At 37.0% G+C, this 24,926-nt stretch overlaps 1 protein-coding gene across 1 annotated transcript; it reads left to right on the top strand.

Annotated features, from left to right (window-relative positions):
* The first annotated feature begins 175 nt into the window (after positions 1-175).
* EMC1 (ER membrane protein complex subunit 1) lies at positions 176-24,724 on the top strand. Its single transcript, XM_053690293.1, has 23 exons — positions 176-316; positions 3,378-3,502; positions 4,036-4,101; positions 4,193-4,286; positions 5,381-5,509; positions 6,650-6,776; positions 6,860-7,009; positions 7,111-7,281; positions 7,373-7,444; positions 8,511-8,573; positions 8,769-8,891; positions 8,969-9,065; positions 9,146-9,262; positions 10,958-11,157; positions 13,476-13,625; positions 14,541-14,702; positions 14,833-14,952; positions 15,516-15,653; positions 17,772-17,945; positions 18,084-18,294; positions 21,168-21,252; positions 21,407-21,536; positions 21,620-24,724. Exons 1-23 carry the CDS (start codon positions 231-233, stop codon positions 21,797-21,799), a joined length of 2,970 nt encoding a protein of 989 aa, XP_053546268.1. The 5' UTR covers positions 176-230; the 3' UTR covers positions 21,800-24,724.
* The last annotated feature ends 202 nt before the right edge of the window (positions 24,725-24,926 follow it).

Here is a 24,926-nt window from a genome sequence, read left to right as displayed (position 1 = left end):
AAAAAAAACAAGGCACTTGTTTTAAATACTACTATACAATGTGATTTAGTCGCTCTGTCCCCACCCTCTTATTTCTATGGTAATTTGTTGGCTGCTCTGTCTCCTTTTTGTGACCTCTATGATCAAGTGGAGGTGTTACAGGATCGGATCTCTATGGTAGCGAGGGTATCGTTTAGCCACATCCTGTGATCTCGTTGGTAGTTTGGTGGTGTTGCCGGTCAGGAGGCGTCATGGCGGTGTTTTGTGCTGTCAAGCTCTGTGCTCTGCTGTCACTGGCCGCTGCTGTATACGAGGACCAAGTGGGCAAGTTTGATTGGTGAGTGAGGCTGAGGGTTCAGATAGATTAAAATGAAGGGTCACACTGTGAGACAAATCCTCCCATGTCAATGGTAGTCTAGTCCTCCATAGAGTCACCATGATAGATCTCCCATTTAACCCCAGAGATGGCTGCAGCTAATAGGTGAAAGGTCTGTGACACCTTAAAACCACTTTATCTGGAAATAACACAGAGACATATATTTTGTTAACAGATATAAAACAAAAAGGCCCATTGAGTCTGCATATATTTCATTCTAAAGTGTGAGTGTATAGCACATACTGGGCATTCTTAAATTCCCTTTGTACTTATTACCTGTTAGAAGTCTATCACATGAATCAACCAGCTTTTCTGAAAATAAGTGCTTAAAAGTGCAAAAAAGCACTAATATGGTACAGCATTTTAATATTTCACAATTTATTGTATATCAGTATTTAAACCATGCAAAGGGATGAAAGGCACATTTCGCTTCAGAGCAGCAATGCACTATTGCAAGCTAGCTGAACATATCTGGTCAGCCAATCACAAGAGACGTGTGTGTCCTCCAATCACCAGCTAGGTCCTAGTAGTGAAGGTGTTCTATCGAGAACTCCGATTCATCAAAAACTTCAATCTGAGGTTACTTCCGATGAGTCCATACATCTGATTGGTTCGAGTGACAGGATTCACAGCCAATCAGATGGGCACTGTAATCGCCTATCTTTACTATCTATTTTGCCTCTGCCTGAGGGGATCAAGGGGAGCAAAGCCCCCCTTGTAAACCTCATTCCCCAAGGTTTACTTGGGGTGTATGCCAGAGGATCGGCGGTGCGCCCCCCAAGACAGGCAAAACAGATAGTGAAAATAGGAGAGTCACCGGAAGTGACGTCAGATTTGAGTTTTCTAGAAATTGGAGTTCTCGACAGAACAAAGGCTCTCACAAATTCTTTTTTTTTTTATTAACAAAGAGAACTAAGTAAATTTGATAATAGTAATGCATGAAAGAATAAATTACACGCTCTATCTGAATTATGCAAGTTCCATTTTGAATTTTCTATTCCTTTATATAAAAATGAAACCCGGAATTTTTTTTTCAATCACTGAATAGCATTTGAAAAATTATAACTATCGCTGTTAGCCTTTTGTTAACAATTCTGCACCTGTAGACTCATTATAGAAGTCCTGTCATGGAGGTCTCTCAAGGTAGGAGACTGGATCACACACAACAAGCTTTGCGCATGCACAATGTCATCCTGATGACATAATTGCTGTGTGGAAGTCTGATTCCAGCTTAGCTGCTTGTGTATTACTTGTGAGTTCAGTGTGTGTTACGAGCATCACATCTCCTCATAAAATTATTCTTGATGTGCAGATGGGTCAGTGCAGCAACTATGGGTGCCTTCCATTGTGGATGTTAATAAGTAATTTAAAAAATGTAACCGTTTTGGATTATGTTCTCTGGCTGCATATTTGTTGTGTGGATTAGCTTTCCTTAGTAGGCTGTGCCATTATATTTTGAGACCAATATAGCTATACTTTAATGTCCCTTTAAGCAAATTATTCCTGAGCCTACTTCCCTTCAAATTGAAATCATAGCCCCTTAGACTGGTGTTGCTCTTTTTTGTGGAAAATAGTTTATCCTTCTCTCTATTAAAGCCATCAATATACCTAAAGTTTTCTATCATATTACCTCTCTCCCTTCTCCTCTCTGTTATACATATTGAACAGCAAAACCAAACTATTAAAGGGGCACTGAACCCAAATTTTATCTTTCATGATTCAGATAGAGCAGCAATTTTTAAGCAACTTTCTAATTTACTCCTGTTCATCAATTTTCTTCATTCTCTTGTTATCTTTATTTGAAAAGCAAGAATGTAAGTTTAGAAGCTGGCCCATTTTTGTTTCACAGCCTGGGTACATTCCTTCTTTTTCAAATAAAGATAGCAAGAGATAAAAAAAAAAATAATAGGTCTAAATAAGTTGCTTAAAATAGCATGCTCTATCTGATTCATGAAAGAAAGATTTTGGGTTTAGTATCCCTTTAAGGACTGTATACTGCAAGTCTTTTATTAGAAATTCTCAAAACATGAATGTTTAGAAAGGTTTAAGAACGCAGGAGGGGAACCTAGAGAGACGCGCTAAATTTGGTTTTGGACAAAAAAACTGTTACCAGAGGACATTTCCCAAGTAAAGAGATCGAATATCCAACAGTATGATTCTGTAGCGTTGTTCAATGCTGTGAACGTGAAACAAGGCAGCTCCGCTTGAACCCGGTGTGAAGGGCAATCTACACAAATGATAAAACAGAAAGAGGGTGCCTCATAGTGTGGTATGTCCCATATGGGTCAAAAGGTATGGATTGTGAATAGTCTTACCAGATAAGGTTGCACTGTGCTATGACCGGTGCCAGCAAGCAGACTAGCACTTTGCAGTGGTTAGTACACTGATCGGGGTATCCCCTGCATGATTCTCGTCTGGAATCCAAAACCAAACAGGTTCCGATGAAACTGCAAACACTCTTTGTGCCCACTGGTGAGGTGAATGGATGGATAAAAACAAAAGGACAACTTCCGATGTTTTAAAAAGGTAAAAGAACGCTTTATTCTTTACAGCAACGCGTTTCTCGACCAAAACAAACTGGTCGTTTTTGCCTGAAAAAACGACCAGTTTGTTTTGGTCGAGAAACACGTTGCTGTAAAGAATAAAGCGTTATTTTACCTTTTAAAAAAATTGAAAGTTGTCCATTTGTTTTTATCCATCCATTCATCTCACCAGTGGGCACAAAGAGTGTTTGCAGTTTCATCAGAACCTGTTTAGTTTTGGATTCCAGCCGAGAATTACGCCGGGGATAACCTGATCAGTGCACTAGCCACTGCAAAGTACTAGTCTGCTTGCTGGCACCGGTCATAGCAAGGTGCAACCTTATCTGGTAAGCCTATTCACAATCCATACCTTTTGACCCATGTGGGACATACCACACTATGAGACGCCCTCTTTTTATTTTATCATTTGTTTATAAAGGTATTGCCTAAGTTTAATTTCATTATTGAATATTATTAATCTATCCCCTTTTTGTTTGCAGGCGGCAACAGTATGTGGGCAGGCTGAAGTTTGCTGCCTTAGAGTCAGGACTGGGAGCCAAAAAACTGATTGCAGTAACCGAAAAGAATATCATTGCCGCTTTGAACTCTAGGACAGGAGATCTCTGTAAGTATTTTTCTCTCTAGCTTGCAAGAAGGGGATTGGTGTTATTTTATAAGTGACATGAAAATCTAACGGTAAGGTTTCCAATTCGTATAATCAGATCCAGAATGGAAATTTTATATTTTAGATGGATTTTAATTCATCCATTCTAATGAAGATACGCAGAAACATACTTTTTAATGTAGTGATGAAATTCTAATACCCCATGCTCCAGCTGCCCACTTCAAAAGACATATTTTTTTGTGAGCTAAAAACTGTTCTCCAATCGGATTCCGGTGCAAATCCAGATCTTCAGTGTTTTCACTTTCACAAGAAGAAATACGACTCCCAAAAGAGCCAAATACTGTGATGCATCCAAAACCTCCTGAATGCACATGCCTAGTTTATAATTAGCCAGTAACTAGTTTTTGTATTGTGTATATCTCTATTGAAAATAATAAATACTACAAAAAAGTGTATATATATTTATATAAAAGAACAAATTATAAACTTTAATATCCCTAAACTGTCTGTCCTGTTGTCACCTTACATTGCAGTGTGGCGTCATGTCGATAAGGACACTGCTGAAGGGTCAGTCGATGGTTTGTTAATGCTTGGGCAGGGTAAGTTCTGCAGTCATTTTCATTGCTTTGTAGTCTTCATATTAATAATACAGTTGGTAAAGATCTGTTATATTTTGTTTCGCTTCTTTAGATGCTATTACGATTTCTGGGGGAGGTCATCTATTGCGTTCATGGGAAACAAACATTGGAGGTCTAAACTGGGAGGCTGTTTTAGAGCCTGGCAGGTAAGTGCTGATTGCAGGGTCAGTAAAGTCAAATGAAACTTTCATGTTTTAGATAGAGCAGTGTTTTTCACCTCAAGTACCCCAACAGGCCAGGTTATCATGATAGCTGAACTAGAGCATAGGTGAAATAATCAGCGGATCAGTAACCATGGTTACAACCTTCTCTCACCTATCTGCTGATTATTTCACCTGTGCTCTAGTTCAGCTATCATGAAAATCTGGCCTGTTAGTGTTTCTCACCTCCAGTCCTCAAATACCCCTAAGATAGAGAATATAATTTTAATCAACTTTCCAAATTTATATTTATTATCTAATTTGTTTCATTGCCTTGGTATCATTTGAAAAACATATTTAGATAGATTAAGGAGCATTTTGTTGATAAAAACATATGACATAAATACTTCTGTTCTAAACTGAAATGCGAGTTAAAATGTTGACTATTGTGCCCAGCAACAGCATGGTGATGCCACTACATACGGCTATTTGTCTGCAAAACAGGTTAAAATGACCGTAAACATCTTGAGATTCTTATATAAATTTTTTTAGTTTTGCATTTTAATACTTTTTTTTTTTTGGCTCTTTTTCATGTAATGTAGCTCTGAAAAATGAGCAATTTCTTATCAGGATTTGAATACACCCTGCTGGCTTCTTAAGGCGAACCCTTCTACATATATATCCCTAACTGGCTTTATCAGATAACTGCAAAACAATGCATTTTATACTAATTTTATGACACTAGTTAGCCTTGTTGTCTGCAGATTTAAGCCCAGATTGGCCTCTCTCCAAATATGGCAAATAGTGGGTGTAGTTTGTCTTTTGAAAAATAATTGCAGTAAAAAAAAAAAAAAGTTAGTTTGTTTTAAACGCATTAAGATATGGCTAATGTACTCTTATAGCAACACCACAGAAATTTCTTGTAATTACAAGGTGTTTACGTTCCCTTTAAGTTGGGGCCATCAGTGACTCTTCTCATAATGTTTGAATTTTAGAATATGGGACTTTTGTACATAGGAAAAACAAATGGCACCAACAAGATACTGTATTTCAGGTAGACCATTTATTTATACCAGACTGATCTTTCTTTTTCTTGTCAGTTTTCAGACATTTGGTTTTGGAGGCAGTCAGGATGTGGCACGTTTTGTGGTTGTGTTGAAGAGTTCAGTGGTATCTCTTCACTTCCTCTCAAATGGGCACCAGAAATGGTCTGAACCTCTCCCAGACAGGTGTGTATAACTTTATATCTTATATCAATACTTCCTATTAGTTATGTCAGTCTTCAGCATTCACAATAATAGGACAATGAATTATTGTTTTTGTTTGAAGATTCCTATCCTGTAATGCCTGTTTATTAAAGGGATACTAAACCCAAATATTTTCTTTCATAATTTAGATAGCGCATGCAATTTGAAATAACTTTCTAATTTACTCCTATTTTTACTTTGTTCTCTTGGTATCTTTATTTAAAAAAGCAAGAATGTAAGCTGGGCAGCCAGCCCATTTTTGGTTCAGCATCCTGGATAGCGCTCGCTGATTGGTGGCTACATTTAGACACCAATCAGCAAGCGGAACCCAGGTGCTGAGCCAAAAATGGGCTGGCTCCTAAGCTTACAATTATGCTTTTCAAATAAAGATACCAAGAGAACAAAAAAAATTGAAAATAGGAGTAAATTAGAAAGTTGCTTAAAATTGCATGCTCTATCTGAATCATGAAAGAAAAAAAATGGCTTTAGTAACCCTTTAAAGGGAACTTCTATGTTTACTTACCCCAACTATGTATTTAACCCTCACATAGGGCTCAAAAACACATGAAATGTTTATGGTTCCCCAGCGGACCTTTACAACTTCCAAACAGGAGATGGGCGGTGATTGCTAAATAGAAGAAGAAGCTGCTGCTTCTTCTGATTGGGTCACTGGCAACTTCCTGTATTGGAGTGTTGGTTGTATACATCTTAAAGCGGACAAGTTCCACATAACATCCTGCAGAGGGCATGTGAGGAAAGGATGTAGGTCTTGGGTAGAGCAAAGGGTATAGGTAGGAGAATACTTTGACTAGGTAAGAGAAAAAGGAGGGTACAACATAACTGAAAGCCTTGCAAGTGTCCTTCAAAGCTTTCTAATCTGTCACTTGTAGCTTATTTTATAATTTGAGTTATTTTGTTATTGTTGTAAGTCAGATCCACATTGTACATTTGATAAATCGACCTAATTAACACGAGATAATTAAGAGAGTAATATAATAGTTATATAAAATAATTGGAATGTTATTATTACCCAAGTGCTGCAGGATTTGACAGTTTAATAAAGTCTGTGATGTGTTTGCTCACTGATTCAGTATGTAACTAACCCCTTTACATATATTTAAGTGATACTGTGCAATACCAGCTGGTTTATTCTCCATGGAAGGCGTTGGTCCATGTGGTTGGAATTGTACCTCAGAGTCACATCCGCGTCATAACTTTCAATGTGGAAGATGGATCCATCATCCGACAGGTTAGCTGGGCAGTGTCTTGTCTCATGACGTGGAAGCTTCCTTGGAGAGCTCTTGCTGATATTTCCATCTGCTCTTCTTGTAGGTTCAAGTCTCCACTCCTTGGCTGCACACACTACATGGCTCGTGTGGTGTAATTAAAGATGCTGTTTTGGTTTGCGGTGATGTGGAAAGTGGCTCTCTCCACAGCCTTTCTTTACTGAATGGAGAGGAGACAACGCAACATTTCCTGCAGGTGACGTATTTTACTGAGTTTATTTTGGAGACTGGTTTAGCTACACATTGTTTCTTTTGAGGGAAGGATGTCTAACTATTAATTATCCTATGTATCTTTAGTCTCTAGGTGGTGTGGAACTGACTGAGATCACACAGATGAGTGTTATAACCACATCTCACAGGTCTGTCAATACAATACTGCCCCAGTTCTTCCTTCAAATCTCCTCTCACCGCTTCCTACTGATGCAGTATCTTGATGGTACGCTGACCTCACTGCTTCACTTGTCCCAGGTACAGATCTGAATGTAACAGGTGTGTAGGCTAGATCGTATTATGCCCTACAGTCTGCTGATGTGTCTTTATCTTTTTTCTTTAATTATAGACTGTTCTTGTCACGTTTGCTTCCACGGGAGATAAGACGGTGGCTGCTATTATGCAATACAAGATTAATGCGGTTAGTGTACTTTAAATATAAGTACGTTGTGTTGCTTGTAAGCATTAATTATTTAGACTGAAACTTATATGCTCCTCACATGGCCATCTTTCACGTGCTTATTAACCCTTTAATGACAGGGTTAACTTGCCTACATCGGAACAACGTTCTGATGTAGACAAATTGAAATCCTGGGATCGTGCACGTGATCGCAAGATTTCAATGATGGGATTGGGTCAGGAGGCGTCCCTATGAAGCTAGGCACACCCTCCAGACCGCAATCCCATCCAGGAAACGCAGTGGGCTTCAGGACAGCCAAACGGCTTGGACGTTCTATTCCGTCCTAAATGCGCTAAAGCCCTGCGCGGTTAAGACAGAATATAACGACGCAACGGCATTAAAAGATTAATAGGATATCATGATTTATTTTTTTTTAAACATTTTATTACTATACAGATGCCCTTGTGTGACTGTGTTTAACCTACACAGCAGTGTAAACACTTAAAGGGACATTAAACACTAAATATATAATTATACATATAGTGAAACAGCTTTTCAATATACTTTGTTTGTTTGCTTTCTCCCTTTTCCTGTAATTTAAGTCTGAAAGTTGTGGATATTCCAGTCCTGAAAGCTAAAAGAGCACAAAAGGCTTCTCAGGCCTAACCCAACCACATATATCTCTGATTTGCAGTTTATGTTATCATTTCTGCTGAAGCTAAACATTGGAGATTTTTCTTAACACAATGACAGTGTCATTTCCAGACTGAAGTCCAGATTAGCTCCCCACATTTAAGGATATTGGTGTGCTGAGTTTGACCATTGAAAAACATGCAACAAACAAGGTGTTAATCTGTTCTAATAACGTTCAGACTCTGTTAATATTTTAGTCTATTGGAAAACTGCAGGAAAATGTTGTATTCACAAGTTGCAACTCATATACCAACAAGCATCTGTGCAATAATAAAGTGTTCTAACAAGTTAAAACTTTTTATTATTGCTTTAGAATGTCCATTAAGTCTTTAAATTCACACTTTTCCAGTGTATCTTTGTTTTATGTTTTATTTATTATATTTTTTCCTTTCAGAGCCAGAAATCTGGGGCCACAACAAATGAATCTGAGAACCCAACACCACAGTCTTGTGCTCAGGTAGTATTTTATAGTAGCAGCGACTGGAAAAATACCAAAAAGACTCCTTTTGTAAACTAATGTGAGAAAGATTCAGGTTACAAATGGGATGTTTAGCTAATTAGTTATTGATGGTGTGTTGCAATATGTCTTCTATTTAAAAGCACAGCTGTATTACAATGTCAGTATTGTGATTATCTGCGTTTGGTGTTGCAGGAACCGTGGTCGTTTCCTGGTCAGAGCTATAGTATTAACCTGTTATTGCCAGAGAGCGGACGGCGGCTGTTAGACACTAGTCTGAGCTATACACTGGAGCAGAGCTGTGTGCGACCTGATGATGTAAGTGAACTAGCAAACGCTTATTGGAATTGAGTAATTCACAAATTTTGTAATTTTATTTATTCCCCCCCCCCCAGCTTTTCCTCCAGCTATTTCTGAAGAAGGATGACTCAGTCGGATATCGGGCTTTGGTGCAAACTGAGGACAACCAGCTCCTGTTCTTTCAGCAGCCAGGTGGCTATTAACCCCTTCCATGCCACCTACTCCTCCTGTATATGGATGTGCCTTTATCTCACTCTCCACTCTTTTCACAGGGAAGCTGATATGGCAGCGAGAAGAGTCACTGGCTGAGGTGGTTACCATGGAAATGGTCGATTTACCACTAACTGGAGCCCAGGCTGAACTGGAAGGGGAGTTTGGCAAGAAAGCAGGTACAAAGGCCTCTTCCTCTAGAGCAGGGCACTCCAGGGGTTTTGGAACTACATTTCCCATGATGCTCAGACTCTTTAAGCTGACTAAGCATCATGGGAAATGTAGTTCCAGAACCTCTAGTTGAACACCTTTGCTCTAAAGGCACAAACCTATTATTAGTTTGGTGCAAACTCCCTGTATTGATTCTTTGCTTCTATGTTTTCTCACTAAGCTCTGTTTTTTTTTATTCTATTTTCACTGCTTCCTGGAACAGCTATACAAGGTAACGCTGAGCTTGCATGACCCACTTATCTTAAAGCAACTACTAACGCATCTTTTTAAAGGAACATGATAGTAAAAATTAAAATGGCCATTAGTGCATTTACATTTTAAGTAGAAGCAGTTTTGCAACAAACATTGCTTTAGTATTATGCATTTACTGGGCACGAGACCTGAAGAACATATGTCCATAAGTCAGCATGCCCAGAGAACTTTCATTGACACAATGACCTTTGGCAGTTGCTAGCTGTCTTGCTGTGATTTCAAGGTGCATTGTGGTTCAGTGCATTTTTTTTTTCCGTCTGTGTCTTCTGAAAATAAAATCCACTAAAGTTATACTATTTTAACAGAAGTATTACCGTAATTAAACATCTCTTGATTAATCATTTTATAATGAATTACTCTGCATGACCATGTCTTATTATTATCCAGATGCATGTTTTTATTTTCTCTGGTGTCTTGTGAAGACTTTAATTTAACGTTTAGATAAAGATAAAAACAGTGATATGAGTTCTCACATGATGGTGAGGCAAGAGTTGTTAACCACTTTGAGCATTGTTTTAGGAAAGAAGATAAAACATAAACATAGTCTTTTTTTTCTGCAATAAAAAGTCTGTATTGCAGTTAAAGGGACATGCATTCTTTTCTTTCTATATTGCATCTACATAGGAATATACATTTACAAGCCATTTTAAATACCCTATGGCTTGTAGAGGTGTGTCCCTTTAATGGAGAAAAGTAAGATTTGTCGTCCTCTGCCAGCATGTGCACAAACGTGAATTCCTTGTTTAGTTTCAATGTCAGTTTAAAGGAACAGTTGATTTGCATAATCAACAAATGCACGCTAAAAAGACAATGCAATAGCACTTAGCCTGAACTTTAAATGAGTAGTAGATTTTTTTTTTATGTCTATTTTCACTCCTCCTGTATCATGTGACAGCCATCAGCCAATCACATGCGTATACATATAGTCTGTGAATTCTTGCACATGCTCAGTAGGCGCTGGTGGCTCAAACTGTAAATATAAAAAGACTGCAGATTTTGTCAATGGAAGTAAATTAGAAAATTGTTTAAAATTGCATGTTCTATGTGAATCATGAAAGTTTTTAATTTGGACTTAAAGAACAGAGTTATGCAAATTTTATAGTGTTTATTCGCTGCCTTTTTATATGCATGATAGACATTTTTCTGTTTAATATCCCTTTATTTAATGACATTTGTATTAACAATATTTTGCAATTGCAACAGAAAACATTACAGAAATAAGTCAGTATTTGTAGCCATAACTAGGTCATGCATTGTAATTTGTTTCATATCCCATAGGCAGTTAAATATTTTAAAATGTGTTGCTTTTGAGATAAATACAATTATTTTGCATCTTAAGTTTTTTTTAAATTTTTTTTAAAATTTTATTTTAATGTTTCTGTCCTTTTTAGATGGATTGCTAGGAATGGTCCTGAAACGTTTATCGTCACAGTTCATTTTGCTGCAGTCTTGGAGCGCTCACCTTTGGAAGATGTTCTGTGATGCTCGCAAACCACGCAGCCAAATTCGTAACGAGATAAACATTGACAACTTAGCCAGAGATGATTTTAATTTGCAGAAGATGATGGTCATGGTAACATCTTCTGGAAAGGTGAGAGATGTGGTCTTTATGTGTTCCATGCACAAGATAAAGTAGATGACTTGTACAAGATAAAGTAGATGACTTGACTTGTACAAGATAAAGTAGATGCCTTGACTTGTACAAGATAAAGTAGATGCCTTGACTTGTACAAGATAAAGTAGATGCCTTGACTTGTACAAGATAAAGTAGATGACTTGACTTGTACAAGATAAAGTAGATGACTTGACTTGTACAAGATAAAGTAGATGACTTGACTTATACAAAATAAAGTAGATGACTTGACTTATACAAGATAAAGTAGATGACTTGCAGTCCTCACCTCCCTTTTCTCAACCTCCTACCCTTCTAGATTGCAAGTTCCCACAGGAATAGGGCCCTCAATTCCTCCTGTATGTGTTTGTAAATTTTGTCCTGTCTCTTACAAGTTTTATATTATTGTTTTATTGAAATGAACTGTACCCATGGACAGCGCTGCGGAATATGTTGGTGCTTCATTAATAAAGTATATTAATATAATAATAGAAGGGTGTTCGATGCATGTAACAAATTAATAGGGAGATATCTGGTCAATGTATAAAACATACAAGGCAAGAGGCTCTTCACAAATTAGATCACATATGAAGTCTTGCACCTGTTTCTTGTATGAAACAAGTAAATCAAGAGGATTATGTGATTTCTGCATCTATGCCTGACATTGATATGTCAAAAAAAAGAATCCCCTTGGAATTGTGATGTTTAGATTTCTTTGATAAACAGATGATAAAGCTTTAGTGGATAAATGGGTGATCATATTATAATTACTATGTTTGCTGGACCTCTCCATTGTAATCCAAGTTCACAATTTATTATTTAGTTTGCTACTGTTTCTGAATCTGTAATTTGCTTTTCCATAACTAATTATGTCAATAAATTCCATCCTTTTTTTTTTTTTTTAAATACAGATTTTCGAAATTTCAAAAGTTAAAGTACTTAGTGGAAATGTTTGTTTCGCATAACATTTTCTACATGGAGGGAAAAATCCAAAGTTTAACTTATGCATAAAATGTTTATTAAGGGACATTAAAAGTCATAAACATTACAGAAACTTTCAATTAAGACAAACGTTTAAAAGATAGATAATCCCTTTATTACCCATTCCCCGGTTTTGCATAACCAACACTGCTATAGAAATACACTTTTACCTCTGTGATTACCTTGTATCTAAGCCTCTGCAGACTGCCCCCTTATCTCAGTTATTTTGACAGACTTTTTAGCCAATCAGTGCTGACTGATCAATAACGCCACAGGAGTGAGCACAGTGTTATCGATATGACACACATGAACTAGCACTGTCTTGCTATGCTCATATGCCAATTTCTAGGTTTAGCTTTCAACTAAGAATACTAAGAGAACAAAGCAAATTTGATGATGAAAGTAAATTGGAAAGTTGTTTAAAATTGCATTGATTAGACTGTCCCTTTAACCCTCCTAAGTTTACTCCAATCCTTTTCTAGCTTTACAGCGGTAACTGCTCCTCTGCACAGAATTAGAGAAAGTGAAGTCAAACTGGTTGTGGTGCAAAAATATTTGGGTTCCTTTTATTTTTAATTATACGTTTGTTAGAAACCAATTGTAACTATCGATATTTGAAAAAGCAAGAATGTAGCCACCAATCAGCAAGCGCTACCCAGGTTCTGAACCAAAAATGGGCCGGCTTCTAAGCTTACATTCCAATAAAGATACCAAGAGAACAAAGAAAAATTATTAATAGGAGTAAATTAGAAAGTTGCTTATAATTGCTGCTCTAGCGTAATCATGAGCTTTTTATTTTGACTAGACTATCCCTTTAAACTCAAAACTTTTCTTTCATGATTTAGATAGGCCATACAGTTTTAAACACAGTTTCCATTTACTTCTGTTGTCAAATTGTACTAATTCTCTTGGTATCCTTTGTTGAAGAAGCAGCAATGTACTATTGGGAACTAGCTGAATACATTGGGTAAATGACAAGAGGTATATATGTGCATCTGCCAATCAGCAACTAGCTCCTGTAGGGCATTGCTGCTTCTGAGCCTACCTGGGTATGCTTTTCAGCAAAAGATACCAAGAGAATGAAGCAAATTAGATAATAGAAGTAAATTGTAAAGTTGTTGAAAATTGTATTCTCTGAATACTGCAAGTAAAGCTTTGGGGTTCATGTCTCTTTAAATGATAAGAAGCATATCTTTTAAAGGAGTGTTTTGCAAATGAACATAAGATTCTGTGTCATTCTAAGTAATTAAAAGATGGGGTGACTTTAGTTCCAATAACCTGAGCTACCGTCGGATTCTCTTGTTGTTTGTCTGCAGCTGTTTGGAATAGAGAGCAGCTCGGGAAGTATCCTCTGGAAGTTTTACTTGCAAGGTGTGAACAGAGGAGCTTCATTCAAACTACTGGTTCAGAGAACAACCGCGCACTTCCCACATCCTCCACAGTGCACCCTGCTGGTTAAGGATAAGGTAGGAGCGCCTATAGAGGTATTTGATATCTCACTGTGCAAATGCCGCTGGTACTTGTTGCTTTTATGATCTAATTGGTTGGTTTCATCTTATCATAATTTTACATTGCTTACAGGGTCAACAGCCTTACAGTGCAGTTAGTGTGAGCTTTTATTTATATATATATATATATATATATATATATATATATAAGGAACCCTACTTAATCATTCTTGTGTGCTAACGTGAATCACTATATTTATTCTCTTTATTGTTCTCTTCTGGTTAATTTTGTACAACTCGTAATTAAATACAAGTTTGTTTTTTTTTGTCTGTTTTATTATCTTGGTGTGGGAGCAGTGCTCTATAACTAAATACTCTATTTTCTTAAAAAAACATTCTACACTTTAGACATCTTAAAGTCTTACCGTTACCTTAGATTAAGCAACAAATAACATCTTGCACCCCATTCTATATCATGCAGCAGGAATGGTAAAAAAAAGTTATTTTAAAATGAATATTCTTTCTGAACACTTTAAAATTGCTGTCAAGATCCACCCACTGATGACATCCTAATTTGGGCTGCATATGGTGTCCAATCACAAAAGCCTCATTAGTTGGATTCAACAGTCAGCACAGATCATGATGTCATCAGTGGGCAAAGCTTGGCAGCCATTTTCAAAGTGGCCAGAAACAACATTCATTTTAAAATAACTTTTTTATTGTTCCTGCTGCATGATATAGAAAGGGGTGCAGGAGGCTACCTGCAGCTTTATCTAAGGTAAGACTTTGAGATGACTAAGGTGTAGACTATCCCTTTAAATGTATTGTGCATCCTGGGCCTCAGATCATAAATGAATAAACACAGTTACAGATCTTTGGGTGCTCCAACAAATAATCCCTTAGGTTTATTTCTTATTCTTTGTTCCCTCTCAGGGGACTGGAATGAGCTCTCTTTACGTTTTCAACCCTATATTTGGAAAACTAAGCCAGCTGACTCCCCCACCTCTGCATCGCCCCATTCTTCAGTCCCTGATTCTCCCAATAATGGACAATGACTATGCCAAGGTGTTACTACTGCTGGATGATCAGCACAAGGTAAGAGATCTGTACTTGCAGATAAGGAGCGTTGTACATGCTGTGTGAATCGGCACAAGGTGATCGGAGAGTGGTGTATTTGGACATGATATTTTGATTGCATTTAAAATAATTTTTTTTGTTTTTCCAGGTCCTTACTTTTCCAGCCACAAAATATGTTTTGCAGCAATTACAGGAATTGGCACCCACTATCTTCTTCTATCTGGTAGATGCTGAAAAAGGCAAATTGACTGGACTCCGACTGCATAAGGTACCTGTTTCAGACAATTTTCTCTGTTTCTTAAAGGGACAGTTTACTCAGTTTTATTGTTTAAAATTATAAATTATCCCTTTTATTAACCATTCCCCAGTTTTGCATAACCAACGTGGTTATATTAATACACTTTTTACCTCTGTGATTACCTTGTATCTAAGCCTCTGCAGACTGCCCCCTTATCTCCGTTCTTTTGAGAGACTTGCATTTTAGCCAATCAGTGCTGACTCCAAAATAACACCATTAAAAAATGAGTACAATGTTGTCTTATATGGCACACATGAACTAGTTCTGTCTAGCATTAAAAAACATTTAAAATGCACTGAGATAAGAGGCGGCCTTTAATGGCTTGTAAATTAGCATATGAGCCTACCTAGGTTTAGCTTTCAACTAAGAATACCAAGAGTACAAAGCAAATTTGATGATAAAAGTAAATTGAAAAGTTGTTTTAAATTACATGCCCTATCTGAATCATGAACGTTTAATTTTGACTTGGTTGTCCCTTTTAAACTTGCTCATGTTTTGTAACAACCATAATCTTTGTAACTCACTCTGATTAGGACCTAACCACAGAAGAGATCTGGGATCTTGTGCTCCCTCCTGATATTCAGAGGATGACTGTTGTGGAAGGAAAACGCTCAAATGAACATGTGCACTCACAAGGGCGTGTTATGGGTGACAGGAGTGTCCTCTATAAGGTACAAATCTCTGGCATACATGAAAAATGAGAATAGACTGTGTGTAGCATTCAGCTTTTTATATATATATATATATATATATATATATATATATATATATATATATATATATATACACACACACACAGGGTATATGTGTGTGTGTGTGTATATATATATATATATATATATATATATATATATATATATATATATATATATATCCTAGTTTGTGTCTAGATAAGCAGATTGTGCCAAAATAAGTTATTTCTGTAAATAGGTAACTAGTACAGTAGTTACTGTGATGACAGCTGTATGAAAGTGTCAGTTTTTCAAATAAGCTGGCAATATAAAACATTTTGTTATTTATTAAAGTGATGGTAAGTTTTAACGTTTGTGAAAGTCTATCATGATCCTATGCAGTAATATAATGGGACACTAAACGCAATTTTTTTCTTTAATGATTCAGATAGAGCATGCAATTTTAAGCAACTTTCTAATTTACTCCTATTATCAATTTTTTTTCGTTCTCTTGCTATCTTTATTTAAAAAACAGGAATGCATAGGAGCCGGTCTATTTTTGGTTGAGAACCTGGGTTATGCTTGCTTATTGGTGGGTAAATATCAGCCTCCAATAAGCAAGTGCTGCCAATGGTGCTGAACCTAAAATGGGCTGGCTGCTAAGATTTATTTTCATGATTTTCAAATAAAGATAACAATAGAACGAAGAAAAATTGATAATAGGAGTAAATTAGAAAGTTGATTAAAATTGCATGTTCTATCTGAACCATGAAATAAAAAAATTAGGTTCAGTGTCCCTTTAACTGTACCCTCATCCATGAATTGGAATCACAGATGTGCTCCAACGACATTTTATTTTGATAATTATTATTTTCCATAAGTTATCCAGTTGCCCACCGCAAAACTTTTTTTTCCCTTTTTAATTTTTGTTTGTTCATGAGATGACGTTTCCACCTCTTATCCAATAGCTGTGCTAGCCTTATGGCACTCCATAAAAAAAAACACTTCAGAGCTGCACTGTGCTGTATGTAGTACCCTATGCCTAGCACGGTATAAGAGATTGGAAACTTTTCATGAAACCATACACTACATACAATAATTAAGCACACAGTTAATGTATTAGCATTTTCTGTTCTATTCGGTCTTCTATATGCTAAGCACCAGGACATAACACACGGCTATTGGATAAGAGGTGAAAATGTCAGCTCATGAAAAATTGTTTCGCGGTGGGCGGCTGGACGTGAATTATGGCATATGTTTATATAAATAAAATAATGTTGGAGGACATTTTTGATTCCTTTAATATATCGCATAGATTCATAAGACTTTCACAAACTACTGTAAAAAAAAGTACTGTAAGGATAATTGTTCTATGAACCTAGCTCTTCCAAGTAGAAATCCTAGGAAAACATAGTATTATTAAATGTGTTTATTGTGAAATTAAGGGTCAAACTCCACACAGGTGACAGATTTACATAGCGAAAGTTTCAGTAACCCATCTCAGTACTATGTTATAGGCATATGCAGGAAGATCAGGCAGAGATTAAACCTGCATTAATTAATATTATAAACGTACCTAATAAGAAATATGTAAATCTGTTGTATGTGCTTATTTGTGAATTAACTATTTCAGATTTCATTTTCGGAATATGGTACTCAAATATTTTTCTTTAATGTATAGGAAAGAACAGTAGTTAAACATGGTGATATTTATTTATATTTGCCAGTAAAAATGTATCGTAAAAGCTGCTAAAACGAGTACAGATGTATCCGCTATTTACTTCTTGGCTAATAGGTGTATATGCTCATGGTCAGCCAAATGAGGATTAGCTTTTGTGCCTTAGCATGCTGTACACAACTGATACAGCTATATTATATTATACATTTTATTTACCCCCCTCTCCAAAAAAAATATCAAAAAAATATTAATGGTTAAAGAAGAATTATGCTATGAAATGTTCTCCTATTTTGTGTGTTTACCTGCTGGAGTCTATTAAATTGTTTACAAAATAAAGGCAAAAGGAGCTATTTATAATTTGAAATGCCCAGTGGTGAGGTAATTAAATGTATAACGTTTTGGACTATCTATGCTCAATGTCCTTCTCTTTCTAAATCTAGTACCTAAACCCCAACTTACTGGCAATTGTGACAGAGAGCACGGACACGCACCCTGAACGCTGCTTCATAGGCATCTATCTAATTGATGGAGTCACCGGACGCATCATTCACTCCTCTGTACAAAGAAAAGCCCGGGGACCTGTTGAGATTGTCCACTCTGAAAACTGGGTGGTGGTGGGTTTTCATGGTTTATTTTCTTTTTCTTCACTGATCTGGTCTTTCTTAGTTAAACTCTCTAGCTTCTCCTTCTGTCTTCCTGCTGCCGCTTGACTTACCACTTTTATTTTCTGCACTTCTTGTCCTCTCCCACAGTATCAGTATTGGAACAGCAAGTCTCGCCGGAACGAACTCTCTGTCTTGGAGCTTTATGAAGGAACTGAGCAGTATAACAGCACAAGTTTCAGCTCCCTGGACAGGCCTCATCTTCCTCATGTCCTGCAACAATCTTATATCTTTCCCTCTGCCATCCGCTCTATGCAGGCAACAATTACTGAGCGTGGTATCACCAGTCGTCACATCCTTAGTAAGTATCTCCGTTATAAGCAGAATACTGTACAGTAGATGGGGGGAGTATGGTGTGTGTATAGATGTGTGCTTTGGGTTTTAGCTCTTCAGGGCACATTTAGCTTCCTGCTATAAAATTTTATATTTCTCCAACATAGGTGTGTCCGGTCCACGGCGTCATCCTTACTTGTGGGATATTCTCTTCCCCAACAGGAAATGGCAAAGAGCCCAGCAAAGCTGGTCACATGATCCCCCCTAGGCTCCGCCTTCCCCAGTCATTCTCTTTGCCGTTGTACAGGCAACATCTCCACGGAGATGGCTTAGAGTTTTTTGGTGTTTAAATGTAGTTTTATTGCTTCAATCAAGAGTTTGTTATTTTCAAATAGTGCTGGTATGTACTATTTACTCTGAAACAGAATAGAGATGAAGATTTCTGTTTGTAAGAGGGAGATGATTTTAGCAACCGTTACTAAAATCGATGGCTGTTTCCACACAGGACTGTTGAGATGAAGTAACTTCAGTTGGGGGGAACAGTGTGCAGACTTTTACTGCTTGAAGTATGACACATTCTAACAAGACGATGTAATGCTGGAAGCTGTCATTTTCCCTATGGGATCCGGTAAGCCATTTTAATAACAATTTATAAAGGGCTTCACAAGGGCTTTAAAGACTGGTAGACTTTTTTCTGGGCTTAAACGTTTGTTTTATAAGCATGTTTAATGGTTTTTTACTCTGAGGAGTTGTTTTTATCTGGGAATATTGATAATAAAAACGGCAGGCACTGTATTGGACACCTTTTTCACTGGGGGCCTTCTCTAGTCTTAGGCAGAGCCTCAGTTTCGCGCCACTAATGCGCAGTTGTTTTTGGGAGTCAGAGCATGCAGATGCATGTGTGAGGAGCTCTGATACACTGAAAAAGCGTGCTGAAGGCGTCATTTGGTATCGTATTCCCCTCTGGGCTTGGTTGGGTCTCAGCAAAGCAGATACCAGGGACTGTATAGGGGTTAAATGTAAAAACGGCTCCGGTTCAAATTTGGTGTGCAATACTTTCAAGGCTTTATGACACTGTGGTGAAATTTTGGTGAATTTTGGACAATTCCTTCATACTTTTTCGCATATTCAGTAATAAAGTGTGTTCAGTTTAAAATTTAAAGTGACAGTAACGGTTTTATTTTAAAACGTTTTTTGTACTTTGTTATCAAGTTTATGCCTGTTTAACATGTCTGTACCATCAGATAGACTATGTCCTGTATGTCAGGAAGCCAAAGTTCCTTCTCATTTAAATATGGAAAAAATATATCTGTTGGTGTGAATCTAAAGGATTCCCATGGAACAAGATAAAAATTCCTAGGATTCTATCCTTTCTTCAAGAGGGTTTGGAGAAAGGATTATCTGCAAGTTCTTTGAAGGGACAGATTTCTGCTTTATCTGTTTTACTTCACAAAAAGCTGGCGGCTGTGCCAGACGTTCAGGCTTTTGTTCAGGCTCTGGTTAGAATCAAGCCTGTTTACAAACCTTTGACTCCTCCCTGGAGTCTCAATCTAGTTCTTTCAGTTCTTCAGGGGATTCCGTTTGAACCCCTACATTCCGTTGATATAAAGTTATTATCTTGGAAAGTTTTGTTTTTGGTTGCAATCTCTTCTGCAAGAAGAGTTTCAGAATTATCTGCTCTGCAGTGTTCTCCTCCATATCTGGTGTTCCATGCAGATAAGGTGGTTTTGCGTACTAAACCTGGTTTTCTTCCGAAAGTTGTTTCTAATAAAAATATTAACCAGGAGATAGTCGTGCCTTCTTTGTGTCCTAATCCAGTTTCAAAGAAGGAACGTTTGTTGCACAACTTGGATGTAGTTCGTGCTCTCAAATTTTACTTAGCAGCTACTAAGGATTTCAGACAAACATCTTCTTTGTTTGTTGTTTATTCTGGTAAAAGGAGAGGTCAAAAAGCAACTTCTACCTCTCTCTCTTTCTGGCTTAAAAGCATTATCCGATTGGCTTATGAGACTGCCGGACGGCAGCCTCCTGAAAGAATCACAGCTCACTCCACTAGGGCTGTGGCTTCCACATGGGCCTTCAAGAACGAGGCTTCTGTTGATCAGATATGTAAGGCAGCGACTTGGTCTTCACTGCACACTTTTACCAAATTCTACAAATTTTATACTTTTGCTTCATCTGAGGCTATTTTTGGGAGAAAGGTTTTGCAAGCCGTGGTGCCTTCCATCTAGGCGACCTGATTTGTTCCCTCCCATCATCCGTGTCCTAAAGCTTTGGTATTGGTTCCCACAAGTAAGGATGACGCCGTGGACCGGACACACCTATGTTGGAGAAAACAGAATTTATGCTTACCTGATAAATTACTTTCTCCAACGGTGTGTCCGGTCCACGGCCCGCCCTGGTTTTTAATCAGGTCTGATGATTTATTTTCTCTAACTACAGTCACCACGGTATCATATGATTTCTCCTATGCATATTCCTCCTTTACGTCGGTCGAATGACTGGGGAAGGCGGAGCCTAGGGGGGATCATGTGACCAGCTTTGCTGGGCTCTTTGCCATTTCCTGTTGGGGAAGAGAATATCCCACAAGTAAGGATGACGCCGTGGACCGGACACACCGTTGGAGAAAGTAATTTATCAGGTAAGCATAAATTCTGTTTTTGTGATGCTTTTGCACTTATTTTTTTTTTAGATGTCTAATACTGAGCTTTGAACTTTGAGGCCTAAATATGAGACACATATATTTAATTGTTTTTTTATTTTTGGTTTTATTTTGTGTTCTTTTTTTTTTTTTTTTTTTTTTATCCTATATCTTCTTTCTCTCGCTTCCATTTATTATTTTTTTTATTTTATAGATGTTTATAGATTTATAATTTATTTTCCCCTCTCTGGTCCATATAGTTGGACTTCCTTCTGGTGCCATCCTCTCCCTTCCTAAAGCATTACTGGACCCTCGGCGCCCGGAAATACCCACAGAATACACGAGGTAAGTTCTCCAGTCAACCCACTTCTACATTTATAACATACTATACCTCAGACGTGAAGTTTAATAAAATTGCATTCCCAATAGATATTTTTTTTTGTCTTAAACAATAAAAATGTAATTACTATGTTGTTTCCATGTCTTTCTTTATTTGAAGGGAAGAGAATTTAATCCCTTACACTCCAGACATTCAGATTCATGCTGAGCGCTTTATAAATTACAACCAGACTGTTTCCCGAATGCGAGGAATTTACACCGCTCCCTCTGGTCTTGAGTCTACGTGTTTGGTAAGTGAAAGACAATGTAAATATTTTGTGTGGTCTATTAATGGTGCAGCCACTGATCTGTCATTTTGTTTTTTTGTTGCCAGGTTGTTGCTTATGGACTGGATATTTACCAGACACGAGTTTACCCTTCTAAACAATTTGATGTGTTAAAGGATGATTATGATTATATTCTTATCAGCAGTGTACTGATAGGCCTGGTTTTTGCCACAATGATCACAAAGCGGCTGGCCCAGGTTAAACTCCTGAACAGGGCCTGGCGTTAACCTGAAGCTATGACGAGAGAACATTTCTATTCTTGAATAACGGACCTGATGAGCAGAGAGTTATTAACTATTTATTTCATTTCATCCAGAAGAAAAGTGTCTGCAAAATGGAATGTTTTTTTGGGAAAACACTGATTTAACTTGAAGTTCTAAGACACCACCCTGTTGCTGCTTTACCTCTAGTGATGTATGTGATGCCGTGTATGAGTTAGGGAACCTGGTCTTTAAGTCGGATGAATGAAATGTCTGGTTATCACTTATGAGATATGGCCTTTTGTGTTTTTATATATTACTTTGTTGCACTAACCATTCTGCTGTCATAGATGACTGCAACATATTGCAAAACATCACTCTGCGGCCCTTTTTGTCAGTCAATAGGAAATACGCTCAACGCAAATGTGCTGTATTCATACATTTCCCTCTATCATCTTCTGTGCTTGGAATTATTTTGGTTTGGTATTCTGTTTTCCGTTGTTGGATAAAAAATATTTTAAACAGGTTTTGCATTTTTAATTATTAGAACTGCAATAGGGTAAATTAAAAAACAAACGTGAAATTAGTGCATATTTATTTAGTGTGTGCAAACCTGAAATAAATTAATGCTGAGCATGCTAAAGGACAGGCGCACGTCTCTCTGTGCCAGTAAAATGTTTATTAAAAAAAAAGAGCAAAGCATTGTTTTTCTAGATTACCACTATTTAGATCGTCGGACTTTGAACCAAGACATCCAATCACATTTGCCTTTATGATCTATGCTAACTTGTCCTACTGGTCAACTTCATCCTATAGGAAGTTGGTGTCTTGTGAGACAAATGACCTGAAGTATTTGATTATACTTAAAGGAACATGAGCTTTTTGTATGTTTTTTTATCTTTCACATTAAAGGGACACAATCGTGCAAAAATAAAATGCTCTTGAATTTATTATTGTACATACAGTACATGTGCAGCTAACTATTCCATGCTAAGGCGTTAAAAGGGTATGGAACCCAAAAATATTCTTTCATGATTCAGATAAGGCACTGGTTTTACAACCTGCACTCAGCCCCCCCCCCCCATTACAGGCCAGATTTTCAGGATTACCTTGGGTGAGAGCTGTTAAAACGATGTTTATTAATCAGCTGATTATTTCACCTATGCTCTAGTTCAGATAGTCTCAAAATCTGACCTGTTAGAGAGGCCTGAGAACAGGTTTGAAAAGCAGTGAGAGAGAACATATCATTTTAAACAACTTTCCAATTAACTTCTGTTTTTGGCTCTTTGTATCCCTTGTTGAACAACATACCTAGGTAGGCTCAGGAGCTGAGAACTAGCTGCTAATTGGTGGTTGCACATGCATACCTCTTATCATTGGCTTTCTGATGTGTTCAGCTAGCTCCCAGTAGCGCATGCAATAAAGGATACCAAGGGAATGAAGCAAAATTAATAATAATAAGAAGTAAATTGAAATTGTATGTTCTTTCTGAATCATGAAATAAATATTTTGGATTTCATGTCCCTTTTTAATCTTGTGCACAGGGGATGCTTCACACCGAGTCCTGAACAGGACACAGCAGGTGATTGGCCGCTTTGTACATATGCTACTTCTGATTAGCTTACCAGCCATGTTCTGTTTATGAAGGGCAATGCATTGCAGCTGTATTGCAGACTTTAAGTAGAAAACCCCTTAGCTGGGCATTTTATTTTTGCAGTAAAATTTCCCTTTAACCCTATGTGTAACCAATGAACATGTGGTAGACTGTGTCCCTGTTATTTAATGATGTACAGGTTACAGGATACAGAAAATATACCTCTCTGTATTTGATTTGTACACAAAGGATAAAATAGACTCCCCATCTTGGAATTTTTCTGTAAACGAGATGGGGAGGTGTTGCACAGATTATGGGTTAATTTTATATGTGATGCATGACTGGTAAAGGTGGCTGTAAACCGGCCTGTAATATGTGTGTGCACAACACTGTATGTGTGTAGATTAGTATAAAAATAAACCCCGAAGATTGTTATAGACTAAAACTGACCACCACATATTCAAATCTGGAATGAAAGGAACTTTTTATGTAATTATACAATAAAATAAATATATAAAAAACTGCCAATTATGTGACTGAATCACTCTTGTGTGGAATACAATATTAATTATATTCTAAGAGGAAAATAAAAGTGATGTGTTAAAGGGACATGAAACTCAAATTTCTTCTTTCATGATTCAGATAGAGAACACAATTTTAAACAACTTTTCAATTTACTTCTATTATAATTTGCTTCATTCTCTTGGTATCCTTTGTTGGAGGAGCAGCAATGCACTACTAGGAGCTATCTGAAGATATTGGTCAGCCCATTACCATAGGCACATACAGTTTGTGCAGCAACCTATCAGCAGCTCCTTAGTCTACCTAGGTATCATTTTCACCAAAGAATATCAAGAGAACACAACAAATTAGATAATAGAAGTAAATTAGAAATTTGTTTAAAACCACATACTCTATCTGAATCAAGAAAGAAAGAAAAATGGGTTTCATGTCCCTTTAACTTGAATTCATCACTTCCTTTGCAAAACATAAATAAAAAATAAAATGATTAAATTATGCTTTTGCAAAAATAAAGACATTATTGTAAAATAAAATTCCGATTTACTTATGTTGTGTCTCGGGTTTCATGAACTTTATCATAGGTTGAATCATCTGAGCAGTGCAATCCTAAAACTGTTGACTGCTGATTTTCTGTACGGACCAAGCAGTCTGGATCAAAGCGTAGGATTAATCACGAAAATTTGTACATTTAGAAATTTGATTTAATGCTGAATAACAATATATTGCAAAAGAAGAATTACGAAGATTTCTAGCAGGGATATGGTTAAAATATGAGATGCTTCTTAGAATAAAAATGTTCTTTATCAAGGTTACAAAAATAAAAAATATTTATAAAATGAGTGTTCTGATTTTTTTTTATTTTTGTTCAAATATTTTGTCAATATAAAAACACCACTCACTCCACACACATCTTAGTTTTTTTCTAACAAAAAGAGGACCAAATAAATAAAGTAATTGTGTTGTAAAGTTTGTTTTTAACTAAGCAGAATTAAACAATTTCTGTGGCATTACACTTTAAAGTGATGGTAAACACAGCCT

The sequence above is a fragment of the Bombina bombina genome, chromosome 8 (assembly GCF_027579735.1).
Source record: "Bombina bombina isolate aBomBom1 chromosome 8, aBomBom1.pri, whole genome shotgun sequence".
Taxonomy (NCBI): Eukaryota; Metazoa; Chordata; class Amphibia; order Anura; family Bombinatoridae; genus Bombina; species Bombina bombina.
Note: the sequence above shows the minus strand (reverse complement) of the source record. Positions and strands in the feature narration are given on the sequence as shown.